General features: G+C 34.3%; 1 protein-coding gene across 3 annotated transcripts in view; it reads right to left on the bottom strand.

Annotated features, from left to right (window-relative positions):
- The window catches only part of LOC113499829 (stromal interaction molecule homolog), a gene marked incomplete at its 5' end in the record, with an annotated part of 29,118 nt that extends 11,801 nt beyond the window's left edge, over nt 1-17,317 (bottom strand). For all 3 annotated transcript variants that reach the window (XM_026880380.1, XM_026880381.1, XM_026880382.1), the window contains 4 exon segments: nt 14,590-14,705; nt 16,197-16,309; nt 16,644-16,763; nt 17,187-17,317. In XM_026880380.1, the coding sequence (XP_026736181.1) occupies nt 14,590-14,705; nt 16,197-16,309; nt 16,644-16,763; nt 17,187-17,317 (480 nt within the window).
- Nucleotides 17,318-17,765: the final 448 nt, after the last annotated feature.

The following is a 17,765-nucleotide window of genomic DNA, read 5'->3' as shown; positions in this document are numbered from 1 at the left end:
TGTTGAAGCAAGTCAAACCTACGCATAGGGCAGTTCGCTGTTTTGCTTCCAGATTGCTAGCAATTTTGCTTTAAGATCTCATGGTAACCGGCCACACAAAACAAAATAGGAAAATATTAATGAACAAACATTAGCCCTCTTAAACGTTATTTCTCCAATCATATTTTAGTGAGGATGACTTTTGCGCGGTTTTGATATTTCTCAAGGTGGGTATAAACACGCGATGAATATAGTAATTAGAATTAGTAATTGTCAGTCTAAGTATCATAATTGTCTTCTGACACTAATATTTCATAATTCACTTATAATGATGAAATATGAGGCAATAAAAGTGAATTGATCATTAAATCTATGAAAAAATTGACTGGTATTCCTATCAAACATTATTTATGACTCCATACTCCAATTGAGAGTTTTCTTGCAACAAAATAATCAAATGAAACTGGGACTAAAAAGAAAATTAAAACCGCGTAACCGAGGAAGAACATAAATTAATCAAGAATATTGCGCAAGACATGTAATTTAAACTATTTTAAACATAGAACTGATTCCGTCCTTAAATCTTGTGTCATTTCCAAAAATATATTTTGAAGCTTAATGGACTTTAAAAGTTGCTCCAGATAAAGTCCGTTATTAACAGACAATAGATAAATAAACTGTGCAGATCTTTGTTTAGTCATGATAATATAATTACTAAATCAAACCAAAAACTAGACTGTAATGAGACTTTTTTTTAATTAAATAAACAGCTTTCAAAACAGTTTGATATTATGTAAGTCTTGTTATATACTTTCAGAACTAACTGATTTCATTTTTGTAATTATTTATTTACAAGCATTGAAGCATATGGATCTGGGTAAGTTGAAATACCTTAGTTATTCAGATTAATTAAAAATAAGAATGATAAACTATTGAGTGAAGGAGAGATAGGAGGTTATTAAGTGATATATCGATATACACGTAATATCAACACTTTCGACTGATAAATGGTACATTTATGTACTTATTACTCAAGTATCTAACTGAGCGATGAGTAATATCCTGGAGGTCAAACTAATCTATAAAGTGATCATACAATCGTTAAAATATTTTCCTGCTCGCATAATCCCGTGAAAACTATTAAGTCTAGTAAATTGTTCGTAATTGTGCACGGACTAGGTTTTCAAAACGTTGATAGCAATAAAATATAGCAATTATTGTTAGTGTTCTGCCTTAGTGTTCATGGATAATAAACTCATAGGAATCATTTAAGCTATAATATTTATAGAATTCATAAGAAGTCATACGGTAAACCCTTATGTTTTTATTACCAAGGGGAGTTAAAATTAAAGTAATAATAACAGTGGGTAGAGCAGATCTCTATCTCTCTATCTTTAATATATAAAATTCTCGAGTCATGGTGTACGAAACTGAACTCCTCCAAAACGGCTCGACCGATTGCCATGAAATTTCGTGTGCGTATTGGGCAGGTCTGAGAATCGGACTGCATATATTTTTCCTTCTTTTTATTCCATATAAATCATGTGTTATGGCAATAAAACGTATGCTGGGACTGCTAGCAATCTATAATCAAATTTTACAAAAGTAATTATTTAAAGATCAATATTTTTTTGATTGTATCAGATTGCAACAGCAATTATTAAAACAAAACTAGTGAATAAACAATCTAGGAACTAGTAAACAGCAACATTATCTACAGTTTTAAACTATCGCAGTTAAACACACGAGGAAACCTATAAGTAACTAGTGAGTTACATAAATATATATTGTAAATACTTGGCAGACGACTAGTTTGCCTAACCTAAGGTGCATTGGGTCAATGTCTGACAGACACACATACACACACCTGTGAGTTGCAGGTATTGTGATTTAATCGGTAACAAATTTGTGTTGTTTCAATTAAATTACTATGACTTTAGACTTCAGATGGTACATGTATGGTATGTGCATGTGGTAATATTTTGATTATATTTTAGCTGTATTATAAAAAGTTTCGTGTGTAATGGTATTATAGATATGATGCAATATAATACCATGTGTTTTTAATATAATTTTATAATGACATAATTAATGGCATAATTATAGACTGACATAGTTCCTTTCATATTCTTATTCGGTTTTTTTTTCATACCCGTAGGTTAAAAACGGAAAGTTATATGTTATAGCACTCCGAAATGTTTTTTTTTGTATGTAGGTTTAAGACTATATTTGAAATTTTAATACCAAGTGTCAAAAAGACTGCCAAATAAATTTTGCTGAGTCAGACAATATTAGTACGTATCTATATCAACAATGTTTGTTTACACAATGCCGGTCTAACATACCAATATAGTACATATTTGTCAAACCAGAGTTTATATAATCTGTCATTCAGTGCTAACGTGATGGTGAATCACCGATACCACGGATACCGTTTATGATCTAGTCTAGAATCTAGATAATAATGCACTAGCCACTGGAACAGGAAACGTTGGTAGATATTATGTTTTCAAGTTTGTTGTTTTTCATGCAAACGATCTTTAGCAAATGTATTTTCGTTCTTCTAGCTTTTTTGTTGTTAAAGGGACCTACATATGTATAGACTTGAAATTTGCAATTTTATACGTAGACATTAGACAAAGTTTAATGATACCCCATTACTGCATTCGCAAGGCTATCTAAGAATGTATGTATTATATTTCTGACTTCCGCACTAAGGAATTTAATCATTGTTTCGCAGGAAAAACCTCAAACAGACAAGTCACATGCACAAGACACCCGATTTCACAACAAATATTCATCAATACACAAATGCTCATCGAAGGCGGGAGTTGAACCCGCAACACGTCGAGCACTGTGTGTTTTCAGGTGAGGTAATTAACAATGTCATCTTTTTTTTCAGATAATTTAATGATACATTATCAATTTCTATTCACAAGATGTCCAGTTATTGACTTTTATGTTTATACTATACTAGGCTTTAGAAATTATGGGTAATCCACCTTATACGATGCAATAAACCCCGAACTTCGTTCTCTGACTTTGAAGGAGATTACATTATATTAAGAAACAAACATTCCTATATTTTTCTATATAAACGCCAAAAAGACAACACTACCGAATATACCAAAATACTGAATAGACTAGGGACAAGCATAAATCACAGGGTAAGTAATATAAATACGCATTAGAAGCAAATATTAATATAGTAGATACCAGTGGCGAAGGGTGAATTTTCTTAGAAGGGAAGCCGGACCAAAAAAAAAACCTTACCTTGCTTGTGATGCGTGAATTCTAGTTATTATGGCTTGTATCTTATATCTTGTACGATGAATTTTCTTTAGCATTCTTATAATGAACTACATGCGTATTAGCAAAAAAAAAATCTATCCTATGATTTCCGAAATCATGCAATGATAAACAACTACGGATATGTTTTTCGGTCTGAACATGTTTTTAGATGAATTTGTAAGATTATTAATATCATTAAATCCCGTGTGGCTCCATAAGCTGTTAGAATCTGAGCATAACAAGCAATGAAAACAAAACATTTTATTTAATTTACAACTTCACATGAGCCAAGGATACTTGTTGTGAAAAGAACTATTAAAATGTTTGAAAAACCCATCGCGTCGTTTATAATAAAATAATCATGTCATGCTCATTTAGGCCGTGCTCGCCCGCACGGCCTTAATGAATTACGTGTTTTTTATTTTCAAAACTCAACTTTGAAAAGGATGTTTCCTCAGTCAACAAATAATCTGTCAGGCAGCATTCTACGTTCACTAATGCCGCCATGCTATCGAAGTTACTCTATTATAACATATTACTACTTAAATAACAACTGCTTCTATTAAAACTACAAACTAAAACAACTTACCTAAATACCTGCGTGAAATAGACGACTACCAAACAATACCTCTAAACTGCACCACACTGCACTAACACGACACAAAACTATCACTAATTCACTCTAGTTTACACTAATTTACTCAAATAAATAAATTTCAACAATAGTACATGACCAATTCTAAATTATTATACTAATATATCGAATGAAATGCAAATGGTCTGGTGAAAAAAATATAAAGTTTGACAGATAAATGACCGCGAACCAAAGGTGAAAAGAAACTATCATTCTATCCCGTTCCGGCGGACAACGAAGTTCGGTATCGTTCTATCTCGTTCTGGCGTATCTCTCCGTCCCTATAACTCGAAAAATTGCGGCTTCCCTAGCTCCTAAGATTGGCACGCTTTGTGACGTCAAGGTCACGATCGGTGCAATAGAAACTTTGTACTGGATTCCTGTTTCGCCTTACGAGTTACCTTAGTCCTTACTAACGACGACCAAATGTGCGTGAGCGGGATTTATTGCGCGGTGTAAAATGGTAGGCGGATTTTTTTATAGTTATTTTTAAAAGCAATTTTATTGTTATATCAGTACCCACTATAACTTCGTAAATTATTAATTTGTTTCAATGATAATGAAAAATAATAGACACTAGTATTTTCTATATTTCGAAAGGGAAGCCGGTAGGAATCGAGTTGTATGGAGCCTTCGCCACTGGTAGATACATACAAAACAAATAACGTGACATGTGGTCAAACCTGAATAATCTCTCAGAGCTAAAATGGCCTAACAGAAGGTCAAGTGTAAGCAACTTGTTTAAGCCTTTGCAAAAAAAGTTTGTAACACCAACAGTTCATTAAAAAAAAAAGGATAAAAAAATCAAATTTCAAGTTTTAAGTTAAGAATGTCTTGCGCCTAGCAACAGCTCATACTTTTCTTAAATAGTACTAGAAAAGAGGTTTCATTAAAAAGCATAAATTACAGTGATATACAAAACGGGACCTGACAAAATATTTGCAGCTATCTCAATAGTTTACCATCTTCATTCAAATCCACATAACGGCCATTGAACACCAAATAAACACAATATGAGGCACACACTGCAATCCAGGTCTCAAACATTTAGTATCACATACTAAATAGGAGTCACTTCACATTACGAACAAAAAAATCCCAGCACTAGAGTAAAAAAAAAACACTTAAAAGAACATAAGTTTAGAATTTGTCACTAATAAATCACAGTATTTTAAAGGAATGTATGTATGTATAAAATTGTTAATACCGTAGCAAAATAGCGCTTCATTTGATTAAAAAACTTCGAACACACCTACCGCTAACGAAACACAGGTTTGAATGAAGCTAAATCATACTTGGTAGTTGTGATGTAACGCCATTGACACCATCAGTTCGGCAAATGTGGGACTCGCTTATTTAGTGCGAAATAATCTGTGTTTTCTTTACGTGCTAATGTCAAATATTCAAGTGTATGTACGTGTTGTATATGAGAATACCTGTTTGTACAGCTGTTGGTATACATTAGTTGGTAACATACTTATTTGAATCATATAAACATTATTATGGAACACTTATTCCCCTCAAAAATCATTTCCCTCGCTACTTTATACTATGCGGTGCTTAATATAATAATTGTGTACTGTATAAAACTAATAAACATCTACAATGATAAAAACGTGGTGAGTGTAATGATATGCCAAATTACTTTTGGTTTTTCCTTCTGGTGTCAGAAAAAAAAAATCGGAGGCCTTCCTAAAACGCTTTTTTGGCTTCTAAAGCGGTTTTTTATTTTTATAATTAGGTACTATCAATACTATTCTTAGTATAGCTGCTATAATTGCCAGCTAAACCAATGCGTTTGTGAAGAAAGAAAAAACAAAGTAAGCTTGTAAGTGATACATAACTCGTTTTTTCCTCATTTATATCGTGCACAAGTACACCTTTACAACTATCGTACAGGTCAGATATAATCATAGTTAACGTGACTCTGACCCGACGTAACAAGCAGATATTATAGAATAGTTACGTGAATATAATATTAATCACCTTGTTAGCGATCTGAGTATCTCATTGCAAATGAATTATGTGGATTTCGTAATTTTAATGTTACTTGGCAAAAGAGATACAAAAAATATATGATTATCGACTATGTTTCCAGGGACAAAAAATAATCAATATTTATTGCTCTCCTATGTATACTGTTTCTCAGGTGGATTCAAAAACTTAAATTGAAGAGCATATCAATTAAAGTTCATATACCTGAATGAGACAAATAAAAATATACTGTTTTTCACACCTAACTGAAAGTCTATTAATGGCCGTTTTGAAGAAAAACTACAAAATAAAACCGATAAAATTCATGTATTCGGTAATGAAGACCTTCGAATTATTTCGCACAGCACTAATTATTTAAATGTACTTCATAAATCTATAAAAAGAAATCGCTACTTACAAACACATGCGACGTATACTTAAGAGTGGGCGGCAATAAGGATATTGCTTAAGCAAAGAGGGCAAAGCTCAACAATTAGCAGACATCTTACAATTTGGGAGTTTATTGCACCATTTATTTTCCACAAATTTATCACTTCAAAGCAGGTTATGGTGGAATAACCAGAGATCTTTCTTGAATAAATCGTTTAGATGGTGCTACTAATCTAGGTAGAAAACTAAGGACAATATCACTATATCAGCCTATAGCCCATTGCCGCTGCAAGAGTCCACCCTGTTCTGGCCAGATCCCATCCATTTTTTTCTAGGTTGCCGGAACTCGTGGAAAACCTGATCGGGGAAGGGAATCGGGTAGTTTCAGACTCTTACTGCCTAACCCTCAAATGCCGTACTACATCATTAGCATTTTTTTGTTGACTCATGGCAGTGCGTTGCCATTCTGTCATCCCGACCATTCCCCGCCATCAATGGACCGGGTTTGATTATTGGTTTTACGATTCTAACAAAAGGAAAAGTCTTAAAAAACCTAAAGAAATGGTGCCCCTACTAAATATGTGATTTAATAACACGTTTATAAGTAGTAATAATGTGCGGTCTGACATTACGTCCCATGCATTCTAGCCACACCGCAATCTATGGAATATCGTTTTAATCTAGTTGTATTGTTGTACAATATAATTATATACACGAGGAGTGGGCTCCGTTTAGGTTTTTTCAGCACGTGTATTATTGAATGACCGATTTAATCGAATCATTTCAATGGTCTGTCCGCTGTCGTTATATGCCACGATAAAAAGCCAGTGGGTCTCTTGTGGGCTAGTACTGCTAGAATATTATTAATACTCTACATCGCGTAGTTTTGTTATCTGAAATATTAATAAACATGGATTTTTTTGATCACCATCTATATCACGTAAATCGTTGATATATACTGTTCGGTTTGTAGCCTCCATAGAGACCTAAATACCGCTCTTCAAAACACTTTTAGATTCAGGCAACATTACAGTGTTTGCATGACAACAGCTAATTAAATTAAATTATTCCTTCGAGGCATCGTCTTCGCATAAATAATTATAGTTAATCAGATAGTTAAGTATTGTGACAAAATCGACACCCTTTTTTAAATCAGCTGATTGTCTGATGCTATAAAAAAAACGCGGCCTTTAAAAATGATAATGTACGGTCCGCATAGTTGGGTAACAAAAACGATTCATAAAGTGCTTTATTTTGCAGTAATATGTAGGAACTGGTGTTTAGTATGTTTTAGGTATACTAGGAGTCTAGCCTATTTTGTTACCTAATAGTACAATAGCAACTTACTGAAATTGATGGTTTACACGTGCTTTAAAAACCTCACTCTGTTAAACAACTTTTGTTGCTGAGCATAATTTCGATTGAAAGGAATCACCAAATAATAGTCCCTGTACTTTACATTCCTTCAATTACATGGGGATTTATTTAATAGCATAGTACTTGTTACGTTCACAGCATACTCGATGAGCATAATTACCATATTGTATTTTGGGCTTACCCAAAAAGTAAAAAAAAAACTTTAATGTCACTATGAGGAAAAACATGATATTTATATTATAAAAGGTTTGTACCGTAGCAAACTAGCAAGTTAAAACGATGGCGTGGGAAAGTTAAAAAAAAACTAACAGTAAACACATTTAACACTACTTCATTTACACATGCAATACTACAAAAAAGGTAGGTACTAGGTAAATATACCAGATGCTTTAGTGTTTTACCTGATTACTTAAGAAATCACTATGCTATTGAACAGCTACTACCCACAATCGCAAAGTAACAGATTCTACAATACTTATAATCACATAACTCACACCAAGATATCAAACACTATTAAAACTCGTGTACTTTAGTTACACATGAACCGAATACTGAGAGCTCGTGCTCAACATTACAAAAAAAAAAACAATAAACAAAACTCGTTGCCACAAAAGAACAATACCTATGTGAGCGATTGAAACGTTATGTGTTGGTTGGAGTCAGTGTACGTACTACATGAAGTGTGGTATCTTAACGAGGCAGAATTGGAAAAGGGATGATAAGAAAAATGAAATGATAGGGAAAAGTGGAAAAGGGTCCCGACATGGGAACCTCGTTAGGAAGAAGACTTTAATCTAATCTAACTACCTCCTATAGTTACTATGTAATTAGAACTAATATATTTTCAGGCTTCTGAAAAAAATTGTCATTATAGCAAAGTTTGTATTGGACAACAAAAATATTTTCTTCATATTAGAATATCTAATAAAGTCTGTGTCCCAGAGACGACATAAAATTGTTATCTATTTAATAAAGAACATTGTAAATGGCTTTATGGCGTATAAAGTCTAGGAAGCTGTGTAATAAAAACAATTATGACCTTAGAGAGGAGTGCACATGTACCGACGATGCAGACAATGCAATCATAGACAGGACGTGTCTACCCTATAACCTTTCGTAAACAATATTGTCAGGCAAATCAATTGTCTTTTACTCATAGAGAAAGAATGGATGTTTCTAAAAACAATATTAAGATTTTAAATGTTGAGAAGGCAGACTTAGCTAATGTTCGGGAGGATTACCGACTCTTAGAGCAAGACTTGTAGTTGGGTTTGAGGGAACTAACTGAGAGCCGTGCGGTTTTTCGCTTCAGTCTTTTAGACCTTTAAATGTTTTTCTTTCTTTTTTGATGACCGAGGTTCATTCCTTTGAAAGATTTTTTATGACCGAGGATGAAATTGGCTGATTACATAATAAAGTCAAGGGTAATACGGTATAAAGTAATGGTCGTAGCGGGTTTAAAAAGGCTGAAGATGACAAAGATAATGGTGACTACCTACAATTAATACATGTTTATACATTGCAAACAGCGAATAAAGTAGTAAGATCGACTATCAGCTTTTGGGATCTTTCTCATCCGAAATTTTACGTGGTTTTTTTCACATTTCATGGCTAAAGAAATTGTTGTGTTAAGTCGTCGACCGTTTTCATAATATGACAAAAAATGTACACATAGTAACCTGTCAGGCGTAGCAAATTATATTTGAGAAGCGTAGCCACATTGATATGTTCCGACCATATTAATGTTTCTGTGCTTCTCGAGTAATGACGTACCTAAACGTTATTTTTAAATGCGAGAAATTAAAGTCAATTCACCTATTTACTGAAACATTAACACACATTTCTAAATAAGAACAGAACATTACATACGAAATCATCCTCTTGTAAAATTATGATAATAATAAGCAATATTTTATTTTTCATGAATTTCTACTACGTCACGCAAAACTTCACCTACGCATCCTCGTAAAAATATTGCCAGTTTCCTAACGACATGTAATTATCAAGGTGTCAAGTGATTTAATCCAGACAATGTTTGCGGGACAAACTAAGAAATGAATAAAGCTGATACACGTTAAAAAATGTTAATTTTAAAAACGTGTCGCCACATCAATCGCTTGTCGTGTCGCACGCTAATCGTCACGTTTATACGTAGCCTTATCACTTCACTCCAACAATGGTTGTAGTTTGTAGATCTATTATAGAGGAGCATAATGAAACGCTTTTTGCACTGTGTTGACTGTTTTAATATACAGTGTACGACCTTCAACTGGTTATGTTGTAGTTCGGAGATTCAATTTTATATCGGCTATTATGCTATTGTTATCAGAGTTTAGTGTGAGACGTTACAAATTGGATTTAAAACCTGTCTTGTTCATTATAAATATTGACATTCCTTGATTCATTCAGTTTTTTAGTTTCTCTTTAATTTATAGACCATTTTTTTATCAATTTGAAGTCGTTAAAATGCCATAGTACATGATGGCAACGGAAAGACCTAACCTGTTTTACAAACAATGCTTCTTTCGTAATTAATTCTAACAAATGTACACTTTTTTTGTTAATATTAAAGCCGACATCCAAATACAGAAAATCTACTTATTTTCGTGGATTACGTAAGAATACAATATCGCAATTAGACGCGGTCATATCCTTATGTTATTTGAACATTAAATAGCGATTACGCCGCACAGTGGGCTGAAAATAACGTTTCATGGACATTCAATTTTTTTTTCCAATTTGACGTGTTTCTTTATTGGAATCTGTTAAAACATGCTTCTTATTGATATGTTTTAAATATAAAGTCATAGATCATAGCGAAAGGCACACTTTTGATTTTTTTTCAAAAACTTTGTATGGGGAAAACCATAAAATAAGCTATATCTCAGCTGTCGCGTGAGTGCGCGTTATTTTCTTTCACATGATTATTGCTCTACTTTTTGCAAAATTTTGACGTATTGCACCACGCTCGCGAAAGTGCGATTACTGAGAAAAAAAATATTGAAAAATATATATATTTTCCTTTGAAAAATTCGTAAATTTATTAAAAAAAATACCTATATATCTCTAAAAATTATAACATTAGCGGCCATAAACAACTTCAGTGCTGTTTAGCTCTTCTCAATTTTATAATAATGAACAATATGCGGCTAGATATGTATCAGAGAAATATGTTTTTTACCTAATTTGTTTATGACACACGGTCTTGGATACCAGACCCTTTTAAAACAATGGATTAATATCAGTAAGTACCTATTGTTGCCATATGATTTCGTTGCCATCGGTCAGCTTTAATGGAACTAATGAGGTCATGAACACACTGGAATCATCATTTCCATCTTCCATTTTCTGTTTATACCTGCTTTGGTTCGATGAACCATCAAAACCCCACTTGGACACTAAAATAAGGTAATTTTTTTCGACACACACAGGTAAACTTTTCGAAATTCTTGTTACTGTTAAATCTAGAAGAGCTTGAAGGGAAATTTTGGCTGCTGTATCCGTCACTGTAATTGTTATTTTTTTGTCAGGATAACAATGAGATTTAGCTTGCTGTAGCTTAAAGTAGGATACAAGTCTGACACACCTTCTCGAATTTCCCTTAGTGTTATATATTGCCACGTGGACAATTTTAAGGATAAAAACATACCAAGTGCTTTCTCTGGTGTAAAAACATGCTTGGGATATGCTTTTTTGGTAAACGAGTTTAACTTTTCAGCAGCTTCTGGGTGTTTCATCATAAACTCAATAACAGAAGCCATATTGTTCAAACCTTCTTGTCTCATCATTCGCACAGCAGCATATGCAAGCTCACTGGACTCACAGTCTCTTTGATTTTCAGTCCTTCTTTTCTTTTGTTTTATTCCTAAATCTTGAAATGGTTTTCGAAGCAAACGCTTCATACTTGTCTGTGCTTCAGTTGACGAAGATGTAGAAGGGACTGGACATTCGAGAGTGATATGAGATTCAGACGCCACAACATCTGATGCCTTTGGTTCTGCAATGCAACTTGGCCAATCAATATCACACTGAAGCCAGTCTTCATATTCGCTCGCTCGCTTCGTGGGGTTTTGATGGTTCATCGAACCAAAGCAGGTATAAACAGAAAATGGAAGATGGAAATGATGATTCCAGTGTGTTCATGACCTCATTAGTTCCATTAAAGCTGACCGATGGCAACGAAATCATATGGCAACAATAGGTACTTACTGATATTAATCCATTGTTTTAAAAGGGTCTGGTATCCAAGACCGTGTGTCATAAACAAATTAGGTAAAAAACATATTTCTCTGATACATATCTAGCCGCATATTGTTCATTATTATAAAATTGAGAAGAGCTAAACAGCACTGAAGTTGTTTATGGCCGCTAATGTTATAATTTTTAGAGATATATAGGTATTTTTTTTAATAAATTTACGAATTTTTCAAAGGAAAATATATATATTTTTCAATATTTTTTTTCTCAGTAATCGCACTTTCGCGAGCGTGGTGCAATACGTCAAAATTTTGCAAAAAAATAGAGCAATAATCATGTGAAAGAAAATAACGCGCACTCACGCGACAGCTGAGATATAGCTTATTTTATGGTTTTCCCCATACAAAGTTTTTGAAAAAAAATCAAAAGTGTGCCTTTCGCTATGATCTATGACTTTATATTTAAAACATATCAATAAGAAGCATGTTTTAACAGATTCCAATAAAGAAACACGTCAAATTAGAAAAAAAAATGAATGTCCATGAAACGTTATTTTCAGCCCACTGTGCGCCGCATCAGCGTTAGTAAAAAATGTACATGGCAATTTTTTATGACGAAAAACTGTTTGTTGTAATAATATTGTAAGTACATTCAATAGTTTTGTATTAAGACTTTGTATGTAAATAGTGGTAGGACTATATTTTTTGTTTGTCAGTATGGTTCCGTATTTGAAGGATGACAGCAGATTTGCTATTTAATATTTTAAATCCTATGCTGTATGAGTAAATGCAAGTTATGCACTTGCTAAATAACAACGCCATCGGTCTGAAGTGGGTCAATTGTACCCTGAAATCGTAATAAAATTCAGGCAGTAAAGATTACATAATTGATTGTTATTTCGACGGTTAATTGACAGCTTGTCTTTATTGAGTTTACATAATTAATTAAACAAGTTCTGTTCAAACAAAAAAAAAGATTAATGCAAACGAATTCCCATGCTATTTCTTTTTTGGTGCCTAAAATGCCTAAATATAAGTCGAAAATTATAGTACTCTATGGGAACATTTGTTGTACAGTCGATGTGGTCTTATTTGCGCCATTTAGGTATGTAAATAGAGGAAGGTCCGTCTGTCAGATACCCACACGAAAAAAATACTCAGGGTCCGCTGTCCGCCCTGTCTACCTCTTTTTCCGTCCGCCTTTCACCAGGCTGTATCTTATGAACCATGAAAAATGAAACCTGTCTGAACCCTATGAGTCGCGATTCCAACTCGCACTTGACATGTTCTATTTACAAGATATTAAAGAACAAAATTAAGAATTAAAAGCGTGGGTATCAAATGATAAAAAAATGCTACCTACGCTTCTAATGGGACACAAAACCAGCGAAGCCCAAAGCGTTTTTGTGCTTATATAGGTACAATAACACAATAAAAAGTATTCTCACAAGTCCTGGGGAACAGGTTTCAATGATTAATAGATCGTTTTTCATGTGTAGAGAATAGAAAACCGGTTCAAATGAACATTTAAGGTGCGGCGATGGTCAAAAGTTATATGGAATTTTGTGCCTAGGCCTAGCATACTATTGTGTTAAAAATAAATACGTTGAGTATTGAGTTCACATTCAATTTCTCGAGGACAAAACAACGAAAATATAATTAAGATCGTAGGCTAAATTAGAACAGTTGCTTTCGACTTGGCTTTTTTTTACATTTGGAATTTTATTTTAATCAGACACTCACGTTCGCCGAAAATTAGTTACATCAACATGTAACGAGCCAACCTTAATAACCTTTTCATGTACTTTACTGGCTAATATAGTGCAAACTATTTTTCGTTACTTAACTCTCTAAAAGAAGCGGAATACTATCGATTTTCAAAAATAATTCTTTAGTACCAGAATATCCAAGGAAAAACAAATAAAAAATCAGGACTATTGAGCTGAAACTAGTCTTAATTATAATTTGAGATTTAAAAACCCATGATTTAAAGTCTACACATAATACCAATTTATTTGTATTACTTAGATTTCTTTAATCTACCCTCGCATTACAGAATTCAATTCTTTTAGGAAATTTTAATATCATTGAAGTAACATGCACAAAACAGACTCATATATAACAAGCATTTATATACACAGCACAAATATTTGTCCCACACGAGGATCAAAACCTCAACACAACGGAGAAATTTAATTTGTGTACGGACTAGGCCCAATCAATATCAAACTCTTAACACTCATTTTAGCTTCATGAACAAATTTTGTTTTACTTCTACTAACTATTTTTTATTATAAAATCACTCCAACACTGAGGAAAATAATCCCTTTGTAGCGTGGGCTTTCACAAACAATAAAATCACTTACACAAACACAGAGACTCAGAACAAGCGTTTATGGATCACACCAATGTCTTTAGGAATCGAAACCGGGACACGTCGCATTGTGGATTTGGCGTGATGACCACTCTTCGGTTATCCGTGCTACGACCGTTCATATTTTTGTTTAAAATAAATGCGGACAACATCGCATACCCAAAGTAAGTTGCTAAAGCACTTGTGTCATGGAATTCAGATGCAACAAAGGTACCAAAAACACTCAGACCCGAGACAATGAAGAAATGTGAATTTTTACATTGACCCGACCGGGGATCGAACCCGGGACCTCAGAGCTAGCGACACCTTGAAACCGGTGCGGACGCTCTCGACGTTGAATTTTTATATCGGTCAGTTGCAGTATCGTACGTTACCTTTAGGGGGGCCGAAGAGTACGACGTCCATGGCTTTGAGCGCCAACTTCTGTTTGTGGATGGGATCCTTGATTCCCAGCACGTTGCTCAGGTACTGCATGTTGTTCACAGCCAATCTGGAGACAAAGAGCAAGATTGAGAATGATCTGTCAATTTGTCAAAAGGTTAAAATTATGGAACACTAGGTCAGTATTAAAACAACAGGGGCAAAAATGGGTAAAGTTTCAGGATCGATATTTACGCATTTCTCTTGCATTCATCGTAGCACTCGCTTCTCTTATCTCATCTAATCTTATGTAAACTTCGGATAAATTACTATTCTACGAATTTCTCCAGAACCAACTCAAAAACAAATCTTTGTGGTATTAAGGGCATCAGGGATAAGTGATTGAAAGAATAAGATCAGAATATTATGACATGGGTATAACCAAGCTTTTGGCTAAGCTACAAATTCACACGATCACAGGTTAAGCTACGCTTGACACGGTCGGTCCGTGAATGGGTAACCATCCTTGTAATAAATATTTCCTCTATTTTTCGGAAGGCAATTTAAATCCCGGCTGTTATTTATACATCTTTAAAATTCTCTGCGTGTAGTTAGAAGACAGAGAGTTTGACAACCAGCATTACTTAGAGGTATTGTAATGCCTAGGAAACTGGGTTGAGGAGGTCAGAAAGGTAATCGCATCTTGTAAAACACTGGTATATAATTGCATCCAGTTAGACAGGAAGTCGACCCAAACATGGGAAAAGGCTAGGCTGTTGATGATAATGGTGTGATGAAATGTAAAAACGGATCCAAAAACTTCTAGAAAACTAGACGATAAACTTATTAAATTCCTAGGATTTATTTGAAACAAACAAATATAAAGTCACATTGACACTTGAGGTCTTTAACCCACAGATGTGTCGACAAAGTCTCAAGAGTGTAAGACGATGAGATCACTACAACTAAGTACAAAAAATCCACTACTCGTAATAAATTCATACTGATTACCAGTTAGTAGCTAATAATAAGCCAGAGGATGTAAGATTGACATCATAATTATGATCATTGTCTTAAGAATTATTGTTTGAAATATAATTTCAATAATTACTTTGTATTTTATTGACATGCCACTTCATCAAAGTGTGAGAATAGGAATGGTCAGTTAAAAATTAACTGTTTAATAATTTAAAGTGTTTCTCCAAAGTATTGTCACGAGAGAGGTTATGTAATCGTCAGATTAAGTTAAGTAAATATACAGTTAATTGTTCATACAGAAAAAATACGTTTAAATTTTGTGACCGTACGGTACGTTAAGCCACATAACCTCGATTTTTCAGAAAAGAGAGAACGGAATTAAAAACAGAAACATAATCTGTCAAACTGAAATCGTCTAGCTATACTTTCAGGTATAGGTTCTTGACATACAGCTTGGTGACAGAGAGACGAAATGGCGTACAGAGATAACTTTACCAACAGAGTTTATATTTTTACCCTTTTTTAGGGGTTTTTTTTTTAAAGTTCTCCAAGTGATTATTTCAATAAAATGTAAAATCTAAGGGTTACATTATGTCCACCGTGTTTAATAGCAAATTATATATGTTTCGTATCGCGTAGTTACCTGGGAAGTGTAGCACCAGTGACTTTGTGCTGCAGGAACAGAGTTTTGTATTGAGGCAGGTCGACCGACTGCGACAGCCATTCCACCGTCTGCTCAACTGTCCAGTTGTGCACCTGGAAATAAAGGATGAGGGATGCTATTAGTGCAAAATAACTTTATTTGTGAGACTGACAAAACTATTCTCAAATTTAATTGAGATATTTGCAAGTTCATGGGAGCATGATCACAAGTGGTATTTTTTTGCCCAAACAATAAAATTGTTGAAATATAAAGAAGATAACTAACTGTTACAAATCCATTTTTGGATGGCTGGCATGCATCGACTCCAGTTGTTCACAACTCCAGTTGTAACAACCTTTTTTTTATTCTAGCCCTTACTTCAGGGACAGATTTCTCTACTCTTTTACTATCTTTTCTGTATACTTAATCCTCATAAGTGATACTGACCTCGGACCTCAGCCAGGCCTCCCACAGCTCCTTGACAGATATGTGCATGTCATCGTTGTGGTGGAAGGCGCGCTGCCGCTTCTCATACCCGCTGTCGTACTGCAACTCCTCTCGGAGGAACTGGAATCAATTGAGAAGAATTACAGTCATTATAAATGGTTGATGAAATGATATTAGGGTGCAAACGTGATGACCTGACGATGATGTAATCGTGGAAACCTATAATGGTGATAGGTTTAAGTAAGTACCTAATAGATAAAGGAACATGATGGGTCGACATTAAATATGAATTAATAAACGTAATTAGTGGATAAATATTAAGTAATAATAGCTCGAAAATCTAGTTGCTGTAACATGCAACTATGAATGAAATGAACCCCGGAATAAGCTACTGAACAGATTATAAGTATTATTTTAATAGATGTTAGTCTTCCACTACTTGCCAAAGGCTTTCAATTCAAAACCGCCATGTCACAATATACAGCAGCTCTCTTGAAATAATGGCCCTGCATCAGCTTAGCTACAAAGATTCTATGTACTCACATCATCACTCTCGCTAAGGTCGACGTTGCCGTTGGCGTCATCGTCAAGCTGTCTGTGCAGCTGGGTGATGGCCTCCAGACCGGCGCGGTCCTGCAGGCACGCGGGCTCATTATGGCACGCCTCGAACAGAACTGGAAATAGAGGTAGATAGTGTTAGCATTCAAGTTGGAGAATTGGTTATGGCTTAAGGGTTGAAAGAACAAAGGCGGTGTAGAATCCAAGTATCATTGAAGGTGGGAAAGGATCCATCTAGTACATGGATCAGTGTCACTAAAATAAAAGATACATAGCCTATCGTGGCTCTTGTTAGAATGGGTTACACCAAGTTGCATAAAAGTCTAGGAAGTTCCATAGAAGTTGGATCAATTTTGGACCAAAAAGTAAACCGGTCTTTGGAGATACCTTTGAACTCCTTTGAACGGCTTTGAACACCATTTTGAAAATAGGGAAGCTTAAGACTTTTCTGTAAACAAGAAAGTATAATCACTGCATTTTGCTACATTGAATTAATTCTGAGTGAAATGTTAGATGAACAATCCATTTTTTTAAAACATATGTATTGTTCATGTTTTATTTTTA

Source organism: Trichoplusia ni, chromosome 13 (genome assembly GCF_003590095.1).
Source record: "Trichoplusia ni isolate ovarian cell line Hi5 chromosome 13, tn1, whole genome shotgun sequence".
Classification (NCBI taxonomy): Eukaryota; Metazoa; Arthropoda; class Insecta; order Lepidoptera; family Noctuidae; genus Trichoplusia; species Trichoplusia ni.
This window is presented reverse-complemented; position numbering and strand designations above follow the sequence as displayed.